At 38.2% G+C, this 22,521-nt stretch overlaps 2 protein-coding genes across 2 annotated transcripts; both read right to left on the reverse strand.

Moving 5' to 3' along the window:
* Window positions 1-8,810: 8,810 nt before the first annotated feature.
* On the reverse strand, window positions 8,811-11,053 carry LOC110890420 (40S ribosomal protein S18). The gene is made up of 4 exons (XM_022138028.2): window positions 10,916-11,053; window positions 10,661-10,821; window positions 9,284-9,472; window positions 8,811-9,116 (listed from the first exon to the last, which is right to left on the reverse strand). The coding sequence occupies exons 1-4, from the start codon at window positions 10,916-10,918 to the stop codon at window positions 9,011-9,013; spliced, it is 459 nt and encodes a 152-aa protein (XP_021993720.1). The 5' UTR covers window positions 10,919-11,053; the 3' UTR covers window positions 8,811-9,010.
* A 276-nt stretch (window positions 11,054-11,329) lies between these two features.
* Window positions 11,330-11,620, reverse strand: LOC110888351 (uncharacterized proline-rich protein-like). The gene has a single exon (XM_022135881.1). It carries the CDS (start codon window positions 11,618-11,620, stop codon window positions 11,330-11,332), a length of 291 nt encoding a protein of 96 aa, XP_021991573.1.
* Window positions 11,621-22,521: the final 10,901 nt, after the last annotated feature.

Here is a 22,521-nt window from a genome sequence, read left to right on the forward strand (position 1 = left end):
TCTACTAACATGTTCATCGTGGATCTTGCAAGATCCATGTGTATAGTTGTTAGATCTACACTTCTAACAAGCATGCATGTGATGGATCTCATTCATATCACAAAACAATCAACTATAACTTCATAACAACTTCAACACAACACAAAAATCACTTATTTACTTTAGATTTTTTTTATTTCTTCAAGTGTTTATACTTTAAAGTTTGAGATTTGATGGTTTAACTTGTACATCTTTAATATACTACTATTAAGCATCAAAATAAAGGATTAGAGGACTCACAACTAGCACTATTTGCTAGGGAAGATGAAACAAGAACAAGAAGATGAAGATGAGAACAAGTTGGTGGTTAAAAGCTCCATAGAGAGGTCATTGCACCTCTGAGACTTGAACCTTCCTTAGTTATGCTTGAAACACCCTTGAGAACCCTTGGATTATGTAAGACCCAAGCTTACAAAGCTGAGAATTTATAAAAACTTTTGAATTTTCATACAAATAATGCAATTAAACATGCATACGATGTTTTAGAAATTATAAAAGTTGATAAGTGTTTAGAACACTTAAATCCTTTAGCACGTTAATACGTTCGTAAAATATAAATCTTTTACAAAGTTCATAATTGATTCGGTTTGTAAAATAACGAATATAAGCGGAAGCTTGAAATTCAGTTGTGTTCGGTTCGTCCATTAAACTTGATCATCCTCTGTAAGGTCCTAGCTATCACCTATACACCAATAACAACTCAAATGTTAGTTATATGGTGCTTAGACTTGTATTTATAATCCATAAACAACAAATAAATAATCAAAATCAAGTTTGGGAAGCCCGTCGTAGGCTACGGGTGTACCGTAGCTTACGGCGCACATGAAACAACTTGGACAGCAGCTCTGAACCGTAACTTATGGTTTCCAACCATAAGTTACGCTGCATCCTAGCTGCAGATTTTTCAGTTTTGGTCCTTTTTACGAAAACGGCCGTAACTTTCAAACCGTTTATTCGTTTAACCTCACGTTTCTTCCTACGTGATCGTAATTTGCTCCTCTATCATTTGGACTCAAAATCCACCATTTGAATTAACAAAATTTTAATCTTATAAACCTTCGGCTTAATATTTATTTACGAAATTATTCGACCCGTTTCAAGATTTGAGCACTAAGCTCAAATCTCGCTTATACTTTCCATACCTCCTATTTCCACACTAGGATTTTCATTTATCTTCCACTAAAACTATAATTTTGGTGGATTTCATATGGTAAAATCTTATTTTCCAAATTGTACTCGTCGGTTTGGCAATTTACGAAAAAGACCTATTTCGAGGCATTAGACCAAAAATGCTTATACCTTTCACTTTTACAGTTATCAAAAGGATTTACTCGATTATAACACTTATTTTCAAACTACCCTTAAGGGTCGTTTGCCTGGTTTGCAAATTAGAGGGTATTTTGGAAAACTTTAGTCTACGGCAGAGGAGTTTTACAAGCATATTTTGACCAAGTGAGCACCTTTAATCAATATTCTAACTAAAAATCATTATGTTCTTATAAACATAATGTCTACTATTCAATTCATTAGGTATACCTTACCTTAGTAACCTAATATCCACCCATGACATATTTAACTCTCATCGGACCTTATGACCTTATTGAAAGTTTGACCCATTACACATACCTAGCTCGGATCATAGTATTGACCCGTTTGTCTTACTACCTTCCACTATTAATTGCTATTTAGTAGGAACGCAACCATACGCTATTTCCTGTAAACACAAAACTCGACTAGCGACCATTAGTTATTAATGTCAAATGGTGACGACATCACCACTTGACCCGTTTGGCCTAAACGACCATTTTATCTTTATGAGATGGTATTTATTTACCATCTCACTATTTAGTCTGTTTCAGTTTACACCATATGATTATATTACTAATAGTCGTTTCTTAATTCGTTCGACCCATTATGGCTTACACTATAGGGTGTCTTTTTCAAAACTCCTTATTTATTCGTCATTACATGACTAAATTACCGTTTTACCCTTTTATCCATTATGGCTTACACCATAATGTAATATTTATCAAAACTTATCGTTTATTCGTCAACACGTGACCGAATTACCATTTTACCATTTTATCCATTATGGCTTACACCATAATGTGATCTTTATCAAAACTTATTGTTTATTCGTCAACACGTGACCGAATTACCATTTTACCATTTTATTACCATTTTACCATTTTATCCATTATAGCTTACATCATAATGTGATCTTTATCAAAACTTATTATTTATTCGTCAACACGTGACCGAATCACCATTTACACTTTTTACTACCAAATATGGTTTCTTACCATTTTTTACTTGTTCCTACCCGTATCAATCCGTGTCGGAACGTCATATTTCAAAGACTTATTTCAAATACTAAGTCACCTCGTCCTTAATCATATACATGAATAAATATACCATTTTAAAAATGTAAGCTTTACTTACCTTGCATCCAAATTATGCTTTTCCCTCGCACTTAATCCGTTTGACCCGCTTCTTTCCCAAGCTTCCACCTAGCTTGTCAAGCCTCAAACTATCATTTATAATTCGCAAGATGGTTAGATTAGTCATCGCTTTAGACGATTATCCCACCTTACGCATTTTATATCAAAATTACCATTTGATCTTATTATAGGTTAGTTTGACTTTTAAAAGTCAACTGACCTATTAACATATGCAAATGCACAATTAGGTTCAACGAACTCACTTAGGCATTTCATCAAGTACCCGATAGACATTTATTTTTAGTCTACTATTTTAACTAAATTATTAAACCAAATTCATATCATTTCTTTCACTTTGACAAGCTCCAGCGATTATTAACATCAAGTTAACTTAGGTTTCGTTTATCAATGCTAAAACTAAGGGTTTTCATTTCTATGTAAGACCCATTTCATCATATTACTAGACATTCATCCGAATACCTAATATAATCAAGTTCTACATACAAACTAGTAGACAACATGATCTCAAACACTTATTAGCATTGACATAAACATCAATTCATCATATCATACAAAACCTGGTTCAAGACATGTATGAACACTTACTCGAATCTCTAATTTGTTCAAGTACCTTACACATACATACTAGTATGATGATCATGAATACTCATATATCATTAATTTCATCATATAATCAAAACCCACTTCATGTCATACATGAACACTTATTCAAATCACAAAATTGTTCAAGTATTTCACATATACTTGCAAGTATGATGATCATAAAATAGCACTGTTCTATTTATAGTACAAATCAAATATCTAAAGCATCTAAGCGGACATCACCTAGACAGCGACATCTAATAGTCTAACAAACTCCTGACATCTGTTATTAGCCTAAGCACTGTTACATTGATAACCTCTGTTGAGCAGCATCTGTTGAATATCATCTATTGGTCTTTAACATATGCTGAGCCATAGCAGACCTTTGCTTCTTCAGACTTTGTCTTCATCAGCAGAGGATCACTTTGTAGACCTATTGATCAGCAAACTTTATCTTCAAGTAGATGTTCTCTTTTGGCAGACTTTGGCTTTGGCAGACCTTTGGAGTAACGGATGTTGAGTCTTTGTCATTAGGAGGAGCAGATTCTTCAAAGCACTATTATTCATGATCAGATATTCTAGACTGTTTTGGCTTTGCAATCATCTGTTCTTTTGTGGGGACCACTGGAACCAACACAAGTAATACTATTGGCCTTACATCTAGCTTTAGATCTTTAGTAGCCCTTTGAACATCTGTTCAGCCTTAAACCAACCTGAGGGATTTAAACCTCTGTTAACTTACCAAACATCTGTTCAGGCTTAAACAGATGTTTGGAATCTATATCAGTGACTTGTCTCTAACAGGGCGTTGCCCTATGAAGGGACTTTTCTTCTTCTTCAACAGTGCTTTCATGTTTGGCATCTATATTCAGGCACAATTTAACATCAGCATAAACTAAATCAAATTCAGACACAATTTAACATCAACATCAATATCGATCTGCAATCCTCAGATTCTACATCTATACCATATAATAATACTTATGCTTGCTAAAATAAGTAAAAGTAAAATGTGACAAGAAAGATTAATACGATTAAGATTTATGGCACTAAAATAGTAACAACTACATCGAGTACTGAACTAAGAAACTTTCAAATCTAACAATAATAGTCAGAATTTAAAAATCTAACAGCAAGAATTAAGAAATTGTAGCTTCAACTCCTCGAGTGCTGAACCTCTCGATGTATATCCTTGAGCGTCGCCATGAACTTCACGTCTTTATCACCGCACTCTATATTACTGACAACACGAGATCACGAACGGAAGTCAAAGGCATCGCCATCAGGTTTTCGGAAACCTGGTCTCTCGTGAACAGACCAAGGTGCAGTCCATCAAAACACCTCTTTAGCTCTTGAAGAGTAGCCCTATCTGCATATACTTACTCCTCAACTTGTTTGATAAAGCGCTGCTTTAAATCATCAGAATCTACAGAAGTGTATGACGCCATTTTATGTTATATTACTCAACTGATGTGAAAGAAATGTATCTTGGTAGTAAAACGTGATGGAAAATAGGTGAACTGGCAATGATATTATATAGTGAAATATCTAACAACCTAAAGGTCAGATTTAAATTCCCTGTACATTTAATAATCTAGGAGGGAAAACGTGTACATTTAATATAAACATGTACATTTATATTTAAAAACAGTGTGCTTTTAATGTAAAACCTTTCAAAAATAAGTTTTCATGGCAAAGCTAATAAAATTAAATATCAGGAAACCCAACGGACAAAATTTAAACCCTTAAAAAAAACAAGTTATCATAATTATGATTAACCTCTTCATTTACCATAAGACCCAATTTAGACACTATAAAAGGCTGATGATTAGTTTGATTGAAAACATCAGCAGTTAATTTTTAAAAAAGTGTTAGTTAAGAAACAACCAAAACCAGTAACACCAACAATACTCTAGATGGCAAATAGATACTTATACCACTGGTCAGACACCAGCGCTGTTAAAACGCAATTCTCTAGATGGTCGCTCGAAGAAAAGAGAGCAGATGAAGAACTAAACAGAAAAGTCGACATCATTAGTGAAAACAATTACAAGCAAACCTAGAGCAGCATCGCATTGCTTGATGAAGTACTCCACTCTCCTCCATCAAATTATATTAAAAACGCAGAAGAGTTTATCACACAACTACTGAAACAAGATCAGAAAATCTGCTACATGCTACTCGATCTACAAAACAAAAGAAAGAATGAAATCGCGTGGAAGAAGGCGAGAGTCGTCGAAATCCTATAAAGTGTTAATTGTAGCGTGTAATATTTTATGCATATTTGAGTCTTTAATCTTTCTTTATATTTAATTTAATAAAACCAATATCCATATTAACATAATCTTAAATTTGAGTGAACACTTGTTTCTTCACAATCAACTTAAATAAGTATAACTACAGTAAAAAAAATAAGCTACAAATCTAACATGCAACTTTCCCATCAAAGAAGCTAGCACATGGTCAACCGCGGACGGTTGTTTTGTGGTTATCTTTGACGGTCAGGGCTATTAGAGTTACGGAGTTCCAATAGAGAATACATACTGAAATATGAAGGGAGAGTTAGAGTAGATCATAGCAACCTACAAAATCACAAAACAACTATCTATATCAACGAATTGGAAGCTTCTTTGGAACGATGATGTGTAATCGGAGATTAACCGGCGATTTCGAGGCTTCGTTGGAACGATGATGTAGGAACGATGATGTGTAATTGGAAGCTTCGTTGGAACGATGATGTGTAAACGGAATCAGTAAAACATATCTCTTTACAGCGATTTTGAAGAATCGAGCAACTAAAATGTTCGAACGATGATGTGTAATCGGAGATTAAGCGGCTGAATCATGGGAGCTCTGGATTTAAAAGAGAGAGATGGATTGAAAGTATGGTTTGAATTTTGAATGTGGAGCCTAAATCATGTATGTTATATATGTAGAGCCAGAATTTTGAAAATGGCGAAAGGTTTTGAATTTTGAATGGTGGGCAAAGGTTTGAATTTTGTATAGATAAAATGTATTTTAGAAGATTTTAAATTAAGATTTATGATGCAATAATGACATCAGATAGGCATTGTTGGACAGCCTATCTGATTGCCACATCAGCATTGTGATGTCATGCCCATTTGCCCTTTTTATAGAAAGTATAGATTATTACATTATAGGGGAAGGTTCATTTGAGAAGAAAAAGAATAAAGGATAATTTTGTAAAACATTAAATAGTTTTTTTACTTGTCTCATTTATTATCATCTTTGACTAATTAATTAGTCATAAAGACTATCCTCCACACTAACTTTTTTTTTGCCTACACACTTCAAAATTTATCCTACATATTTCGAAATTTATTCTACACGTTGAAATTTATTCTACACAACTCGTAATTTATCCTATAAAACTCGTAATTTATCCTACACTTTAAATTATTTTTTTTATTGAAAAACTATATACTTTGAAGATAAGTTACAAAAAAATTTAATGTAGTTAGCTATTAAAAAGGAAGACTAAAAATTAATGATCTATGTAGATTTACCAATGTACCCTTATAGTAAAATTAAATACTTATATTAAATGAAGTAAAATAAAACATTCTTATTGTTGAAATTTCTTCTTTTTTCTTCTTACAAAAAAATTATTCTCATTTGAACTCTCCACTTACATGATAATATTATTATATATTATTATAGTTTTATAATTAATTTAGCTGCTTCGTTTGTTTTTCTCTTGTAACTTTTGAACTATAGTGTTTTATAAATTTATAGATATGCCATTGGGGCGAGCTCATTTTCATCTAAGTATTAAACTAAGTTTCATTTAGAACGGAACAGGGTCAAATATAATATATTTTATTGTTATTATTAAACGGTCTCTTATAATACTAATTACCTATCCAAATATCTCACATTTCAGTTAGTCATTCTAACCGTGACTTACTTGTTTAACCATATATGAAATACAAATTTCATATATTTTATTTGTTTACAAAACAGGGTGTTACAACTAATGTCTTCGTTAGTTGATTGTCTCTCCTCCCCATAGTATTCGCAAAATGCGAGTCATTCATCCTCTAAAATCATGTTGTGTAAAATAACGCATGCGTACATCACATTTCTTTTTTTTCTTTGTCTCACAATCGACATGGCATGCTCAAAATGCTCCATCTTTTCTGTATAACACCAAAAGCTCGCCCGATGTCTTTGTATGCCGCCATTTGAGCTATGTTAAACTTTGTTCTCTTTTCATCTAACGTTGTATCCCGTGAAAATGATTTTACGAACACAACATACTCAAGGTAAATTACATCCGTTAGATAATACTCGTACTTGTATTCGACCCCGTTTACAAAAAAAAATCCATTCGGTCAATGGGCGATTGATTAAGAATATTTATATCGTTACTCAAATCGGGCACACCAAAAAATGCATGCCAAATCCCAAGATCTTATGGTGTAACCACTTGAAGCATCATAGCCGGTTTTCTATGATACCCACTCGTGTATTGCCTTTGCCATGCGGTTAGACAAAGTTCCCGCTCTCATTTTATACAATTTAAACTAACAAACATCCCGTGCAAACCACGTCTTTCGTCATGCAACTCCAAGATTTGTTGTATATGTCACTGTATGTAGGTTTTCTCAAATATTTTTCCATATATAGTTCAATAACATACTCACAAAAATTGTGAAGAGTTTCCTTAGTCGTTCATGCCGACATCTTTAAATAGTCGTCCATTATATCAGAACTAGGGCCATAAGCCAATTGTCTAAGTGTCGTCATGACCTTTTGCAACGTGGAGAATCCCAAATTACCACGCACCGGGGTTTGTTTGAAATATTCATATTTATTCTCTAAATCATTTGATATTCTTAAAAATAAATTTCGACAAACGTCGCCTGAATTTTTTTTCATGGTTCGGGTGAGAAGTAATCGCGTACCAATAAATCATGGGTGGCTTGTCGTTCGTGAATTATATATTTTCTCCGTTTTGTTTAGGAACTCCCTTCATCCTCGTCTTCAACAATAGCTTATACAGTTATACTACTTACTGAGAGGCTGATAATACCAGTTCTACGCCATTGTCGGATGAGGATGACAAAAACAAATTGGTCATACGAATCTGACGAACTGGATGATTGCATTTTGTTTTTCTTTTGAATTTTGAGTGTAGATGTTCTGTTGATTGGTGTATATGTGAATATAGTTTCTAACAACCTTAAATCTTCAACAAAAACTAGCAGTTGCCAACAGTCAAAAACAAACCAACCAATCCTACATACCACACCCCAAACCCCGCCCCCACGCCCGGCCAAAATCCCACGCTAAAGAGGCAACGCTCAACCCAAGCCCCTAATGGGATGGTGTACTAAGCGTGGGTTGGGTTCCCACGCCCAAACCCAATCCCCGCTCCCTATAACAGAAACCTTTTAGCCAAAGCAAAACCAACCACTACAAATATAACTAGTTTTCGTTGAAGATTTAAACTTGTCAGAAACTTGAAATTACTAAAAAGGATATAATTGTTCATGGGAAGGGCTACTATATTTATTTAAGTATCTTTTATTTACTTAAGTTGGTTTTGAGACAAGTTTAAGATCAGTTTCGGGTAACGAGTGCCAGGAAGTTTATTTTAACGCCTATTATAGAACGTGTGCCAATAAACTGAACGCCCTGAGTAAGAGTCGCTATAATGCACAACGATTATGGTTATATGTTTTAGGACCGATACAACACAACTTCATAAACACCCAACTAGTTTCACGTTACTTTAAACCAAAACCATTAGTCTGCTCTTAGTTTTAAAGCACAAAACTTATATCATAATCCGCAAATATGCAACTTCTCATACTTAAACAATCCTACGCCAACCAACACCAAAAACAAGTACAAACATAACAAAACAAAACCCCCACGTTCTAAATAAGAAGCATAACAGCTTATCGCTTCTTCGACACACCAACGGTCTTACCCCTACGACCAGTAGTCTTGGTGTGTTGTCCACGCACTCGCAGACCCCAGTAATGACGAAGACCACGGTGGTTCCTGTCATAAAACAAATAGCAAATTTTTAATCGATAGATCAGTCAACTGTAACCCTCAATCCTAACCATCCCGTTCTTAAGTGCAGGTGTACCCAAAAAACTCCTTGAGATTACACCCCTAAAAGGTAGTGCAACATATATTATATGGAAAATAGAAAGAATGTAGACCTGATCTTCTTCAATCTCTCAAGATCATCCCTAAGCTTCATGTCAAGTGCATTAGATGTGACTTGAGAGTACTTGCCATCTTTGTAATCCTTCTTTCTGTTAAGAAACCAGTCTGGGATTTTAAACTGTCGGGGATTAGCAACAATTGTCATGAGGTTATCGATCTCGGCACTTGAAAGCTCTCCCGCCCTACAAATTCAAGTTCATACATAAAAGATTTAACAAAGAGAAAAAAAATTAGGTTTTAAAAATAACAAATATGTTGTGGTCTTTAATTACCAAGACTCCTATGAACTTTATGTTTTTCTTAGTGGTGTTTAAATTGTTAAAAAAATTATAGAAACACAAAAACTTGCATGTTTACTAGTTCTTTAACAAGTTGTTTATATTCATCAAGATTCTGATTGCCCTTAATTAAAAACTTCTAATACAATCGCTTAAAAAACCTAAAAGTTGTATGACAATGCTTTCGCCTTTTAACTAGAATAAGAAACTAATGGCATCAGACTTCAGATGTTTGTCAAAACTTAACATTCATTCATTGCTTATTTACTGTCCATGCACCTAATCTTCTTTACAACTTATACCCACTGTTGCAGACTGAAGTAATTGTGATAATATTTGAAATTAAGATTAACCAAATTACGTGAAAGACTAGTATTTTTCTTACTTCATGGTTTTAAAAAACGGCTGAGCCGTGCGCCTCGAGCCGCGCCTCAAGGCGAAACGGCCAAAAAACGATTCTGTGGCGCACCTCGGGGGTTTTATACTGTATGTGCGCCTCAGAGGGGCTGAGGTGCTAAAAAAGCTACGCCTCAGGGGTTTTTGATACTTGTTTTTGATGTTTTTGTGTCAATTTCAAGCAATTTATGTCTTTTTTTATGTGTGTGTTTGATTATTTTGATAAATTTGATGATGAATTTAGTTAGTATTACTATTTTTATAAGATATATAATATTTATATTTATTTTTTAACTCCGCCTCGGTTCGCCTCAAGGCTTACACCTCGGTTCGCCTCAAGGCTTACGCCTCGTGAGGCGAAGGGAAAAACGCCTCGAGACTCGTTTCCGTTTTTTTAAACCTTGCTTATAATGGCGACACTAAAACAGGACACTCTTCCGTAACTTCTAACTAATCCCAACTGAATCATATTATATGAACTTATCCATTCCACTGTAAAATAACATAATTCTAATTACACAACTAACTTCAGATAAGCAAAATAACACTAGCTCTAGGCAAAATCATAACAGTAAGTCACAAATCCAATCTTCTTACAAAATAACACTCTTTCCTAACTCTAGATCAGACCTAAAAATCACAAAAAAAAAAAACTATAAAACTGTAAGACAAAAACCAGTGAATAAAAAAAAGTACCTCTTGTTCATATCAACATCGGCCTTTTTGCAGACAATATTGGCAAACCGACGACCAATACCTTTAATAGAGGTCATAGCAAACATGATCTTCTGCTTTCCATCAACATTCGTGTTCTGAACACGAAGAATATGCTGGAAATCTTCATTCGCTACCAAACTCTACAAAAGAGACCACGTCTTTAGCTGCGTATAATCATTAAAACACAAACACGAGTACACATATGCTGAAAATCAGAAAGTTTTGATGATTTACCATAGCTGCGATTTGAGTTTGCTGTTGTTCAAGCGGCTACTGAAATGCTCAAAATCGATGACAGCTCTGTAAACCCTAGCTGATACAGGTTAACTGTGGGTTAGAATATATTTATAAATGGGCAGGTCCAGTTTTCAGGCCCGGAAAACAATTGGGCTTTCCATCTAGAACCTATGTGGATTAGAATATATATATATTTTTTTTATTTTAAGTATCTGTAAAATAGTAGGAAAATAATTAAACTATGGGTCAGGTATGAGGTAATGGAATAGACGAGTGAATAGAATAGACGGGGTAATGGAATGGATCAGTATCATTTCATGGTCTTGTTTGGTTATTATGTGAGAATGAAATTAATCATTACCTTGTGTTGTTTGGTAGGTAGGAAGGAATAAAATCAACGATGGGTGGCGGTTATGGGTGGTGGCGGTGGTTGATGGCGGCGGTGGTCAGTGACGGTGGGTGGCGGTGGCGGCAATGGGTGGTGGTAGTGAAGACGCCGTTGTTCGGTGTCGGTGGTCGACGGTAGCGCCTGGCGGCGGGTGGTGGTGGCGATGGTCGGTGGTGTTGGATGGTGGTGGCGGTGGCCGGTGGTGGTGCCGGAGGGTGGCGATGGCGGTGGGTTGTGGCGGCTGGTGGTGTCGGTGGTGGTGGAGGTGGCGGCGGTGGCACCGGTGTTCGGTGGTGGCAGGTGGTGGCGATCATGGGTGGTGGTGGTAGTGGTGGTGGTGGCGGCGACGACGACACCGGTGTTCCGGGGAGGAGTGTGGTGGTGGTCGGCAATGGCGGGTGGCGACAATTGGTGGCGTCGACATGGTCGGCGTGGCCAGTAGTGGTGGTCGACAGTGGCGCAAGTGGTCGACGGTGTAGGGTGGCGGGTTGCTAGTGGTGGGAGATGTTGGTGATGAAGTGATAGGGAATGGAATAAAAAAACATGGGGCGTGGATGGAATGAATTTGAGGGAATGGAATGCCCTATGTAATGAGTGATTCCATTACCTTGATCAACCAAACATATTTTTTTTCATTCACGCGTAATAGTCCGTTCCATTCCGTCTCTCATTCCTGCATACCAAACACTACCTATGGGTTGTGGGAGGGGTGAAACGTGGAAAAAAATGTCACATAGACAGTGAGGTTTTCACATACTACACCAAGTAAGGGGTGTTGTGATGGATCACGCCCCCACCCCAAGCGTTATTGTCGCATTCAAACGTTGCGCACCACCATCAAGGCACTCCATCGGTCACCTCCCCCTCTCCAATCGCCCATGGAGACACCCTTGCGCCCCCTCTCTCTCTGTGGCCGCCCATGGCAGTGTTTCCACATTACACCCCGCTGATGTTGCTGTCCTCTGCACCCCCATAGCACCCAGCCTTTCGTGTATAAAATTCTCATTTTTGATATTTGACTTTTTCTCAAAGAAATTCCCACTAACTATATAATTTTATATGATTTAATCAACAAACACTACCTCAAATTGGACCTCCTCTTATAATATCGGCTATGTGCGATTGCCAACTATTCACACAACGGCGGCCTTACATACTATCCAGGGGGTGGGCACCCCCTAAACAATATTTAGTGTAATTTGTAGCAAAACTCCATATCGCCCCTTTAAATGTTCAGTTAAACCTCTTAACCGCCCCCTAGAAAATAAATCTTAGGTCTGTCAATGTGCACACCCTCAAAAAGTACCCATTAAGCATGCTATGTAACAGGTATAAAAAAAAGTGATAATTTAATAATGTTTCTTTCACTTGTTCATTTGAACCTTCACCACCGCCAGTCCTTTTTTAGATAGTTTTTGTGAAATTGATGAGGCGGAAAATAACAAAAGAAAATTAAAAGGTTTGAGTTGTTTTAGTTTGTAAACTTGAAGGGGATGTACAACCAGTGGTTGTTCTTGTTGGACTCTGTATGCTCAAAACACATATTAAATTGATGTGTCTAGTACGTTATGATCCAAGTCGGGTCATACCCAATAACAAGCTAGACAAACACTTATAATATTTATTTATGATCAAACAAATAAATATTAACAATTAGAATATTTAGAAATTGGTTTTCAAAATAATTGCACTTGAGAAAAAAATAAATTATATGGATAATTTATTTTGAGAGAATATTTTATTTTGTTATTTAATGGGTTAAATAACATTCTAAAAGGTTGCATAAGTCTTGTAAACATATGATGTTATAATTTTATAAAAGTTATAAAATAAAACCAAGATTTATTTAAAAGAAAAATTTTGAATTTTTTTTTATAAAAGTCATAAGTGGGACGCCCCCCTTTGGTGTCTTCCCAAGATTTTTTTACCAATAAAATTGCATGCAATTTTCATATTTAGATGACTCATGATTTGGTGATTTGGGTGGCAACTTCTCTCACACCTTTTAAAACATTTGTATGACAAAATTCAAGTGCAAGTGTGACATATGTTGTGGCACCTGAGGAAAACCTGCAGCAATCCTGATTTCTCACTTCACTCTTCTGTGCTTACTTGTTAAATTTCAGGATGAAATTTCTTTCAAGTTGGGGATGATGTGACAACCCGAATATTTAAGGTTAGCACTACTTAAAATCCACAACCTTTGGCGTGTGTCTTGACGTTAATTGCCTATTTATTGCGAACATGTGAGACTTGTTTGATTATGTTCGTGCACCACTAAATGTTTAAGCGTGTATACTGGTTGGTTATGCATGAACTCATTAAATGTTTGTTCGTGTGTGTTTGTTAATTATATCGTAACCGTAACTGTATAGGTGTGGGTTAGTTAGTGTAAAACTTATACTATCTTTCACATACACTCCTTAACAAGATGGGCCTCTCCCATCTTGGCCCACACTTTGGTCCGGCCTGAATCATATGTTACGTATACATATGAGGTGGGGGGGGTTAGTTTGTTACGTATTGTGAGGATCAAGATTAACCAACCCTACTCTCTCCCCTCCCTCAAGACTCCATAGTAGCCACCTTATTCCCATTCGAAGCCCTCCATTAATCGCTCCAACATCTTTTTAGGATACCTGATCTCGAGGTTAGCGATTCCAGCATTGTTCGTTTATATATATTTGTAGTTCTTGGTTATGTGTGCTTGTCTATGATTTAGAGTTTGGGTGGTAGTCTAATATGATTAGTGTTAGACGAATCTGTGCATTGATCGTGACATAAGTGTGGATATGATTTCGTGTGTTATATGACTGATCTTTGTGACGTGATTAGTTGCTTTGGTAGACGTATTTTGGTGCTAGTGATTTTGTATATATGATTGAATTAATCTTGGTGTTTATGTAATCATAAACGACTCGATGATGCCCTAGACTTGCTGTACGTAAACTCGGTGTTATGTAATAATGGGATTCATGGATGATCTTGATATAATAATAGATATTTGATGTCTATGAGATTCGAATGGCATGTAACTGATTGTTTCAGATGATTAGCGTATTGATTGTTAATAACGAATAGAGTTGATAAATGGGTTAGGGTCTATGCGCACTTTAGTGCTTGGTGGGTTTGACGAAATAAGGAACCGGTTGATTTATGTGGAGTAGTTAGAGGATGGTTTGTTATTTGATTTGGATTGTTAATTGCATGATCCTAGATTAATGTCGGTGATAATGGTGATGCATGTAACCGGGCCACTTAACAAAAGAATTATACATGTGATTGGGTTGGGCTCCCTAAATTGAACAAGTGTTGGTTGAATGTGGTTGGGCCACATAATAGACTTCGAAGTGGGCTGGGCTCGGGTGATTGAGCCGTCCTTTTAGTCCATGATAATTTGGGGTTATAAATTGTAGTGGGCTCGAGTGGAATTATAAAAGATGTTGCACGTTTATGGGCCCCTACGTTGATTTATTTAAGTGTTGATTGTGGTTTGTGGTTTGTTGTTTAAATAACTGAGGAGTTACATGAGTTACCAAAATGTATGATGGATGTTATGTGATAAGTTTTGGTGCGAAACGTTGAACATGGTCCTAACTGTTGTGAGTAATTGAAATAGGACACGGTTGATTAAAGTTAAGCAAGTAGCTAATCTTACCAAGCAACCTAAGGTGAGTTCATTCCTCTTGAGCATGCGTCCCGATGGTTGGGATAGTCTTTGGGTATCCCTGAGAGGGATTGGTTTTGGGTAAATCTGGAAATGTTGGATAATATACTCATCCTATCACCATTAAAGTCCCTCCGTGTTGTTTGGTTACCTGAGAGGTAACAAGGTATTAGTTGGTAGCGTTACTTAGGTTTGGCACCCTCGCCCCGTACCTGAGAGGACGGGTGTGAACTAATGACCTAGTCATGATGCTTTGATAGGAGCATTGGAGAAAGGGCAAAATAATTAGGAGCCGTCTTGTATTCGGGGTATTATCAACATTATATTGAATGAACTAAACTAAACACTTGGTTACTAACGTTTTCACAAATTATGATCTCACCAGCGTTGTCTGATACACTTGTTGCATACTCGCAGGTCGTTAGATTACTTGGATTTGGAACTTGCTGTCTGAAGTAGCTGGAGTGGTCATGTGTCGAGCTGATTGGATACTCATGATGTGGTTGTTGATATTACATACTTGCTTTGAAACAGTTAAACATGATTTACTTATTGCTTCCGCTGAACTTGTTGGATTTTATTAAACTCATTGTTGGTACCTTTTATTAATAATTGGCAATTTCATTTTCAAACTTGTTATGAGTTCAACATGATTAGTGGCTCGTATTGGTTTGTCACACGCCTAGCGGGGTTTCCATGGGTGGTATTTTGGGGGTGTGACAGTTTGGTATCAGAGCCACTAGTTTTAGTGAACTAGGTTTTAAAACATTTTTATAAAACCAGACTATAACCGAACAACTTCGAAAATCGACCATGACACTCAGCTCCAGATTGCAAGGTTCATCTTCTGTTTACTTTATGCATTACTTGCTTAGTAGTTACATACACACGACTTGCATAAAACAATATATTTGATACCTTGATGTGATTACTTGTGTTGCATGTCTTAGTGGAGCTAGATAGTGTGGCACTACCCTTCGACTCTTGTGAATATTAATCCTGTAATGCCTTTCGTTTTACTATTTGAATGTGGGGGAAACTTTTAGCACAAGTTAAGAAGCACTGAGATAAGCATGCAAATTGCCTTATTATTATGGGTGCACACATAATAATAACGTGAGGTGCATGTGAGTCCTAGTGAGGCTTAACGACTGTGAGAGGGGTTCCGCTCTGTTGTCTGATGTGAACACAATAGTCTGTAAAAGTCATCAGGAGGTTTGACTCCTACCTTATTTCGACTCGTAACCTTTTCCTTTTCCTTTTTCCTTATATAGAATCATGAGTGGACAAGGCCATGGGAGTGGCCACATTGCTAGGACTCAGGCCGAACTAACTAATCTGATCAACACTCGTGTGGCTGAAGCCCTAGCGGCTTACCAGGCTGGTCAACCTGCGAATCAAAACAATCCGCCTACTTGCACATTCAAGACATTCATGGATTGTAAACCACAGACGTTCAGTGGGACTGAAGGGGCTGTGGGGTTACTACATTGGTTTGAGAAGGCTGAGTCTGTATTCGCTATGTGTAACTGTCCCGAGGGGGACCGTGTGAAGTATGCTACAGACACCTTGGAGGATGGTGCCTTAACTTGGTGGAATGCCCAGGTGCAAATGTTGGGCATCGAGATGGCTAATGCTACTACTTGGAATGATTTTAAGGAGTTGATGCGGGAAGAGTACTGTCCTCGTGACGAGATTCAGAAGCTCGAGAACGAGTACTACGATTTGAAGATGGAAGGGTCCGAGATCGAGGCTTACACAAAACGATCTCATGAACTAGCAATTTTGTGCCCTAACCTGTCTCGACCTCCACCTCGAAGAATTGAGTTGTATCTCAAGGGCCTAGCACCAACCGTAAAGGGGTATGTCACTGCTGCAAACCTTAACAATCTACCTCAGATCATCCGTTTAGCACACAAGATTACCGACCAAGAGGTCAAGCGTGGATCGCTACCGCCTCGTGTATCTGTTACTACCCCTGCCGCTACCGCTACCACACCTGCTAGTGATAACAAGCGAAAATGGAATGATGCTGACAAAGCAACCAGTGCCAGTCAATCTCAGAAAAGAGCAGACAACAGTATCAACCGCAGTTTTAGCCAGTCGTCTTCTGTGAACCAGAATCAGAGTAACAATTCAAATCAGGGTTCCTACGCGGGAAAGCTACCAAAGTGTAATAAGTGTATGTTCCACCATCGCGGGCCGTGCACCCGGGTATATCACAGGTGCAACAAGGTTGGTCATATGGCTAAAGATTGTAGGGTCTGGCTTCCAAAGCAGCCGCAGCAGCCACAGCAACAGGAGAGGCAGTAGCCTCAACAGAATTAGGGAAACCGTAAGGGCTGTTTTCGGTGTGGAGACGAGGGTCACTTTAAGCGTGATTGCCCTTAGCTTAACCAGAATGCTGGCAACAACAACAACGCTGGGAATAACAACGGGAACAACGGTGGGAACGATGCGCGTGGGAGAATGTTTACCATTGGCGCGGGGGAAGCTCGCAATGATGGCAATGTTGTGACCGGTACGTTTTCTGTGAACGATCTTTTTGCTTCTGTTTTATTCGAATCTGGTGCCGATTGGAGTTATGTGTCGTTGAAGTTCAGTCGTCAGTTAGGATTAACTCCCACACCTCTTGTAAATAAACATGTAGTAGAATTAGCTGATGGTTAATCGATTGAAGCTTCTTATGTCCTTTTTGGTTCTGAACTTGATCTCATGGGTCAAGTGTTCGACATTGACCTACTCCCCGTTACTCTTGGAAGTTTTGATGTGGTCGTGGGCATGGATTGGTTGTCCAAGCATTAAGCGGAAATTCTCTGTAAAGAGAAAATCGTGCGTATCCCTCTTCCCAGTGGGGAATCTTTGTCGGTTCAGGGTCATCGTAGTGGTGCCATGGTCGGCATCATCTCAGCCATGAAAGCCCAGAAGTGTCTACGAAAGGGCTACCCTGCTATTCTAGCCCTTGCTACCGATCCACACCCTGAAGAAAGGAAGATCGAAGTAGTTTGTGAGTTTCCTGATGTGTTTCCTGAAGAACTCCCTGGTTTACCTCCACATCATCAGGTGGAATTTCAGATTGACCTCATGCCAGGGGCCGCCCCGATTGCTCATGCTCCTTACCGTCTTGCACCAGGAGAGTTGCAGGAGTTGTCAAATCAACTCCAAGAGCTGTTGGATAGAGGTTATATCCGACCCAGCTCTTCGCCTTGGGGAGCCCCAGTGCTGTTTGTGAAGAAAAAGGATGGGTCCTTTCGGATGTGTATAGATTATCGTGAACTCAACAAGGTGATAGTCAAGAACCGTTATCCCTTACCACGTATCGACGATCTATTTGACCAGTTGCAAGGGTCAAGTTTTTATTCCAAGATTGACTTAAGGTCGGGCTATCATCAGGTACGAGTCTGAGAGGAGGATGTTCCCAGAACGGCTTTTCGAACGCGGTATGGCCACTATGAGTTTTTGGTTATGCCGTTTAGGTTGACTAACGCACCAGCGGTTTTCATGGATCTCATGAACCGCATGTGCAAACCGTATCTCGACGATTTTGTTATTGTGTTTATCGACGACATCTTGATCTACTCCAAGAGCAAGGAAGACCACGAGCGGCACTTACGTCTTATTTTGGAGCTCCTGAGGAAGGAGCAGCTCTACGCGAAGTTTTCCAAGTGTGACTTCTGGATTCGAGAGGTACACTTTCTTGGGCACATTGTTAATGAATTGGGAATACACGTGGATCCTGCAAAGGTTGATGCTGTTAGAAATTGGGCGGCACCAAAGAATCCTTCGGAGGTGCGACAATTTCTTGGTCTCGCTGGGTATTATCGAAGATTTATCAAGGATTTCTCGAAGATCACTCAACCTCTTACCTCGTTGACGCAGAAAGGCGTCGTATATTCTTGGGGAAGTAAACAGGAGGATGCCTTCCAGATTTTGAAACAGAAACTCTACAGTGCACCAATCTTGTCTCTACCTGAAGGCACCGAGGATTTTGTGGTTTATTGTGATGCTTCCATTCAGGGTCTGGGTTGCGTACTGATGCAACGCAACAATGTGATAACTTATGCTTCTCGACAACTGAAGGTTCATGAGAAGAATTACACGACTCACGACTTGGAGTTAGGGGCCGTGGTGTTCGCGTTGAAGATCTGGAGGCACTATCTGTACGGTTCCAAATGCACCATCTACACCGATCATAGAAGCCTTCAACATATCTTCGACCAAAAGGAATTGAATATGCGACAGCGTCGCTGGGTAGAACTTCTGAACGACTACGATTGTGCCATTAAGTATCACCCAGGTAAAGCTAACGTTGTAGCTGATGCCCTTAGTCGAAAGGAAATGAAACCTAAGCGTGTGCGAGCCTTGCAGCTCACTATTCACTCAAATCTTCCTGATCAGATCCGTTCGACTCAGGTAAAAGCATTGAAGGAAGAAAACTATGAAGCTGAATACTTGCGGGGCATGGAAAACGACTTACAGAGAGATCTGATGGTATTCTCTACTGCATGGAACGGATATGGATTCCCTTGTTTGGTAACCTTAGAAAGCTTGTGATGGACGAACCGCACAAGTCTCGATACTCTGTTCATCCGGGTTCAGATAAGATGTATCAGGATCTCAAAGTCTTGTATGGTGGCCGAAGATGAAAGCTGACATCGCAACGTACGTGAGTAAGTGTTTGACTTTTGCTAAAGTCAAAGTGGAGTATCAGAAACCCTCAGGCCTACTTCAGCAACCAGAGATACCCACGTGGAAATGGGAGCAGATTGCTATGGATTTCGTCACAGGTTTACCGAGAACTCAGGTCAGAAACGACACTATTTGGGTGATCGTTGATCGTCTCACGAAGTCAGCGCATTTTCTAGCGATCAAGGAAACGGATAAGTTCTCACAGCTTGCAGCGATTTACCTTAAGGAAGTGGTTTATAGCCACGGGGTGCCAACTTCCATCATCTCAGATCGAGACCCGCATTTCATTTCTGATTTATGGCAGTCGATGCATAAGTCGTCTGGTTCAAGCCTCGATATGAGTACTACTTATCACCCACAGACGGATGGCCAGAGTGAGCGAACCATCCAGACACTTGAAGGCATGCTGCGTGCATGTGTGATCGATTTTGGCAAAGGCTGGGAGAGACATTTACCGTTGATAGAATTCTCGTACAACAACAGCTACCACACTAGTATCCAGGCAGCTCCATTCGAAGCATTGTACGGGCGGAAATGCCGTTCTCCTCTCTGTTGGGCTGAGGTGGTTGACAGCCATATCACGGGTCCTGAGCTTGTACTTGAAACTTCAGAAAAGATTGTTCAGATCAGGAACCGTATGGTAGCAGCGCGGGATCGTCAGAAAAGCTACGCTGACAAGCGTAGGAAACCGTTGGAGTTTGCAGTAGGTGATCGTGTTATGTTGAAGGTTTCGCCCCTTTAAAAGTTCAGTTAAACCTCTTAACCGCCCCCTAGAAAATAAATCTTAGGTCTGTCACTGTGCACACCCTCAAAAAGTACCCATTAAGCATGCTATGCAACAGGTATAAAAAAAGTGATGATTTAATAATGTTTCTTTCACTTGTTCATTTGAACCTTCACCACCACCACCAGTCCTTTTTTAGATAGTTTTTGTGAAATTGATGAGGCGGAAAATAACAAAAGAAAATTAAAAGGTTTGAGTTGTTTTAGTTTGTAAACTTGAAGGGGATGTACAACCAGTGGTTGTTCTTGTTGGACTCTGTATGCTCAAAACACATATTAAATTGATGTGTCTAGTACGTTATAATCCAAGTCGGGTCATACCCAACAACAAGCTAGACAAACACTTATAATATTTATTTATGATCAAACAAATAAATATTAACAATTAGAATATTTAGAAATTGGTTTTCTAAATAATTGCACTTGAGAAAAAAATAAATTATATGGATAATTTATTTTGAGAGAATATTTTATTTTGTTATTTAATGGGTTAAATAACATTCTAAAAGGTTGCATAAGTCTTGTAAACATATGATGTTATAATTTTATAAAAGTTATAAAATAAAACCAAGATTTAATTAAAAGAAAAATTTTGAATTTTTTTATAAAAGTCACAAGTGGGCCGCCCCCCTTTGGTGTCTTCCCAAGATTTTTTTACCAATAAAATTGCATGCAATTTTCATATTTAGATGACTCATGATTGGGTGATTTGGGTGGCAACTTCTCTCACACCTTTTAAAACATTTGTATGACAAAATTCAAGTGCAAGTGTGACATATGTTGTGGCACCTGAGGAAAACCTGCAGCAATCCTGATTTCTCACTTCACTCCTCTGTGCTTACTTGTTAAATTTCGGGATGAAATTTCTTTCAAGTTAGGGATGATGTGACAACCCGAATATTTAAGGTTAGCACTACTTAAAATCCACAACCTTTGGCGTGTGTCTTGACGTTAATTGCCTATTTATTGCAAACATGTGAGACTTGTTTGATTATGTTCGTGCACCACTAAATGTGTAAGCGTGTATACTGGTTGGTTATGCATAAACTCATTAAATGTTTGTTCATGTGTGTTTGTTAATTATATCGGAACCGTAACTGTATAGGTGTGGGTTAGTTAGTGTAAAACTTATACTATCTTAGTTGGGCTGCAAACTTACTCGGCACATACACTCCTTAACAAGATGGGTCTCTCCCATCTTGGCCCACACTTTGGTCCAACCTGAATCATATGTTACGTATACATATGAAGGGGGTTAGTTTGTTACGTATTGTGAGGATCAAGATTAACCAACCCTACTCTCTCCCCTCCCTCAAGACTCGACAGTAGCCACCTTATTCCCATTCGAAGCCCTCCATTAATCACTTCAACATCTTTTTAGGATACCTGATCTCGAGGTTAGCGATTCCAGCATTGTTCGTTTATATATATTTGTAGTTCTTGATTATGTATGCTTGTATATGATTTAGAGTTTGGGTGGTAGTCAAATATGATTAGTGTTAGACGAATCTGTGCATTGATCGTGACATAAGTATGGATATGATTTCGTGTGTTATATGACTGATCTTTGTGACGTGATTAGTTGCTTTGGTAGACGTATTTTGGTGCTAGTGATTTCGTATATATGATTGAATTAATCTTGGTGTTTATGTTATCATAAATGACTCAATGATGCCCTAGACTTGCTGTACGTAAACTCGGTGTTATGCAATAATGGGATTCATGGATGATCTTGATATAATAATAGATATTTGATGTCTATGAGATTCGAATGGCATGTAACTGATTGTTTAAGATGATTAGGGTATTGATTGTTAATAACGAATAGAGTTGATAAATGGGTTAGGGTCTATGCGCACTGTAGTGCTTGGTGGGTTTGACGAAATAAGGAACCGGTTGATTTATGTGGAGTAGTTAGAGGATGGTTTGTTATTTGATTTGGACTGTTAATTGCATGATCCCAGATTACTGTCGGTGATAATGGTGATGCATGTAACCGGGCCACTTAACAAAAGAATTATACATGTGATTGGGTTGGGCTCCCTAAATTGAACAAGTGTTGCTTGAATGTGGTTG

The sequence above is a fragment of the Helianthus annuus genome, chromosome 11 (genome assembly GCF_002127325.2).
Source record: "Helianthus annuus cultivar XRQ/B chromosome 11, HanXRQr2.0-SUNRISE, whole genome shotgun sequence".
NCBI classification, from domain to species: Eukaryota; Viridiplantae; Streptophyta; class Magnoliopsida; order Asterales; family Asteraceae; genus Helianthus; species Helianthus annuus.

Excerpts from the sequence above, each read along its gene's own strand:
- LOC110890420 (XM_022138028.2), bottom strand. Across the intron at positions 9,473-10,660 it reads GATGTTGATATGAACAAGAG|GGCGGGAGAGCTTTCAAGTG; the intron begins GTACTTTTTTTT and ends TTGAATTTGTAG. Across the intron at positions 9,117-9,283 it reads GAGAGATTGAAGAAGATCAG|GAACCACCGTGGTCTTCGTC; the intron begins GTCTACATTCTT and ends GTTTTATGACAG.
- LOC110888351 (XM_022135881.1), bottom strand. The coding sequence starts at position 11,620 with ATGATCGCCACCACCTGCCACCACCGAACACCGGTGCCACCGCCGCCA.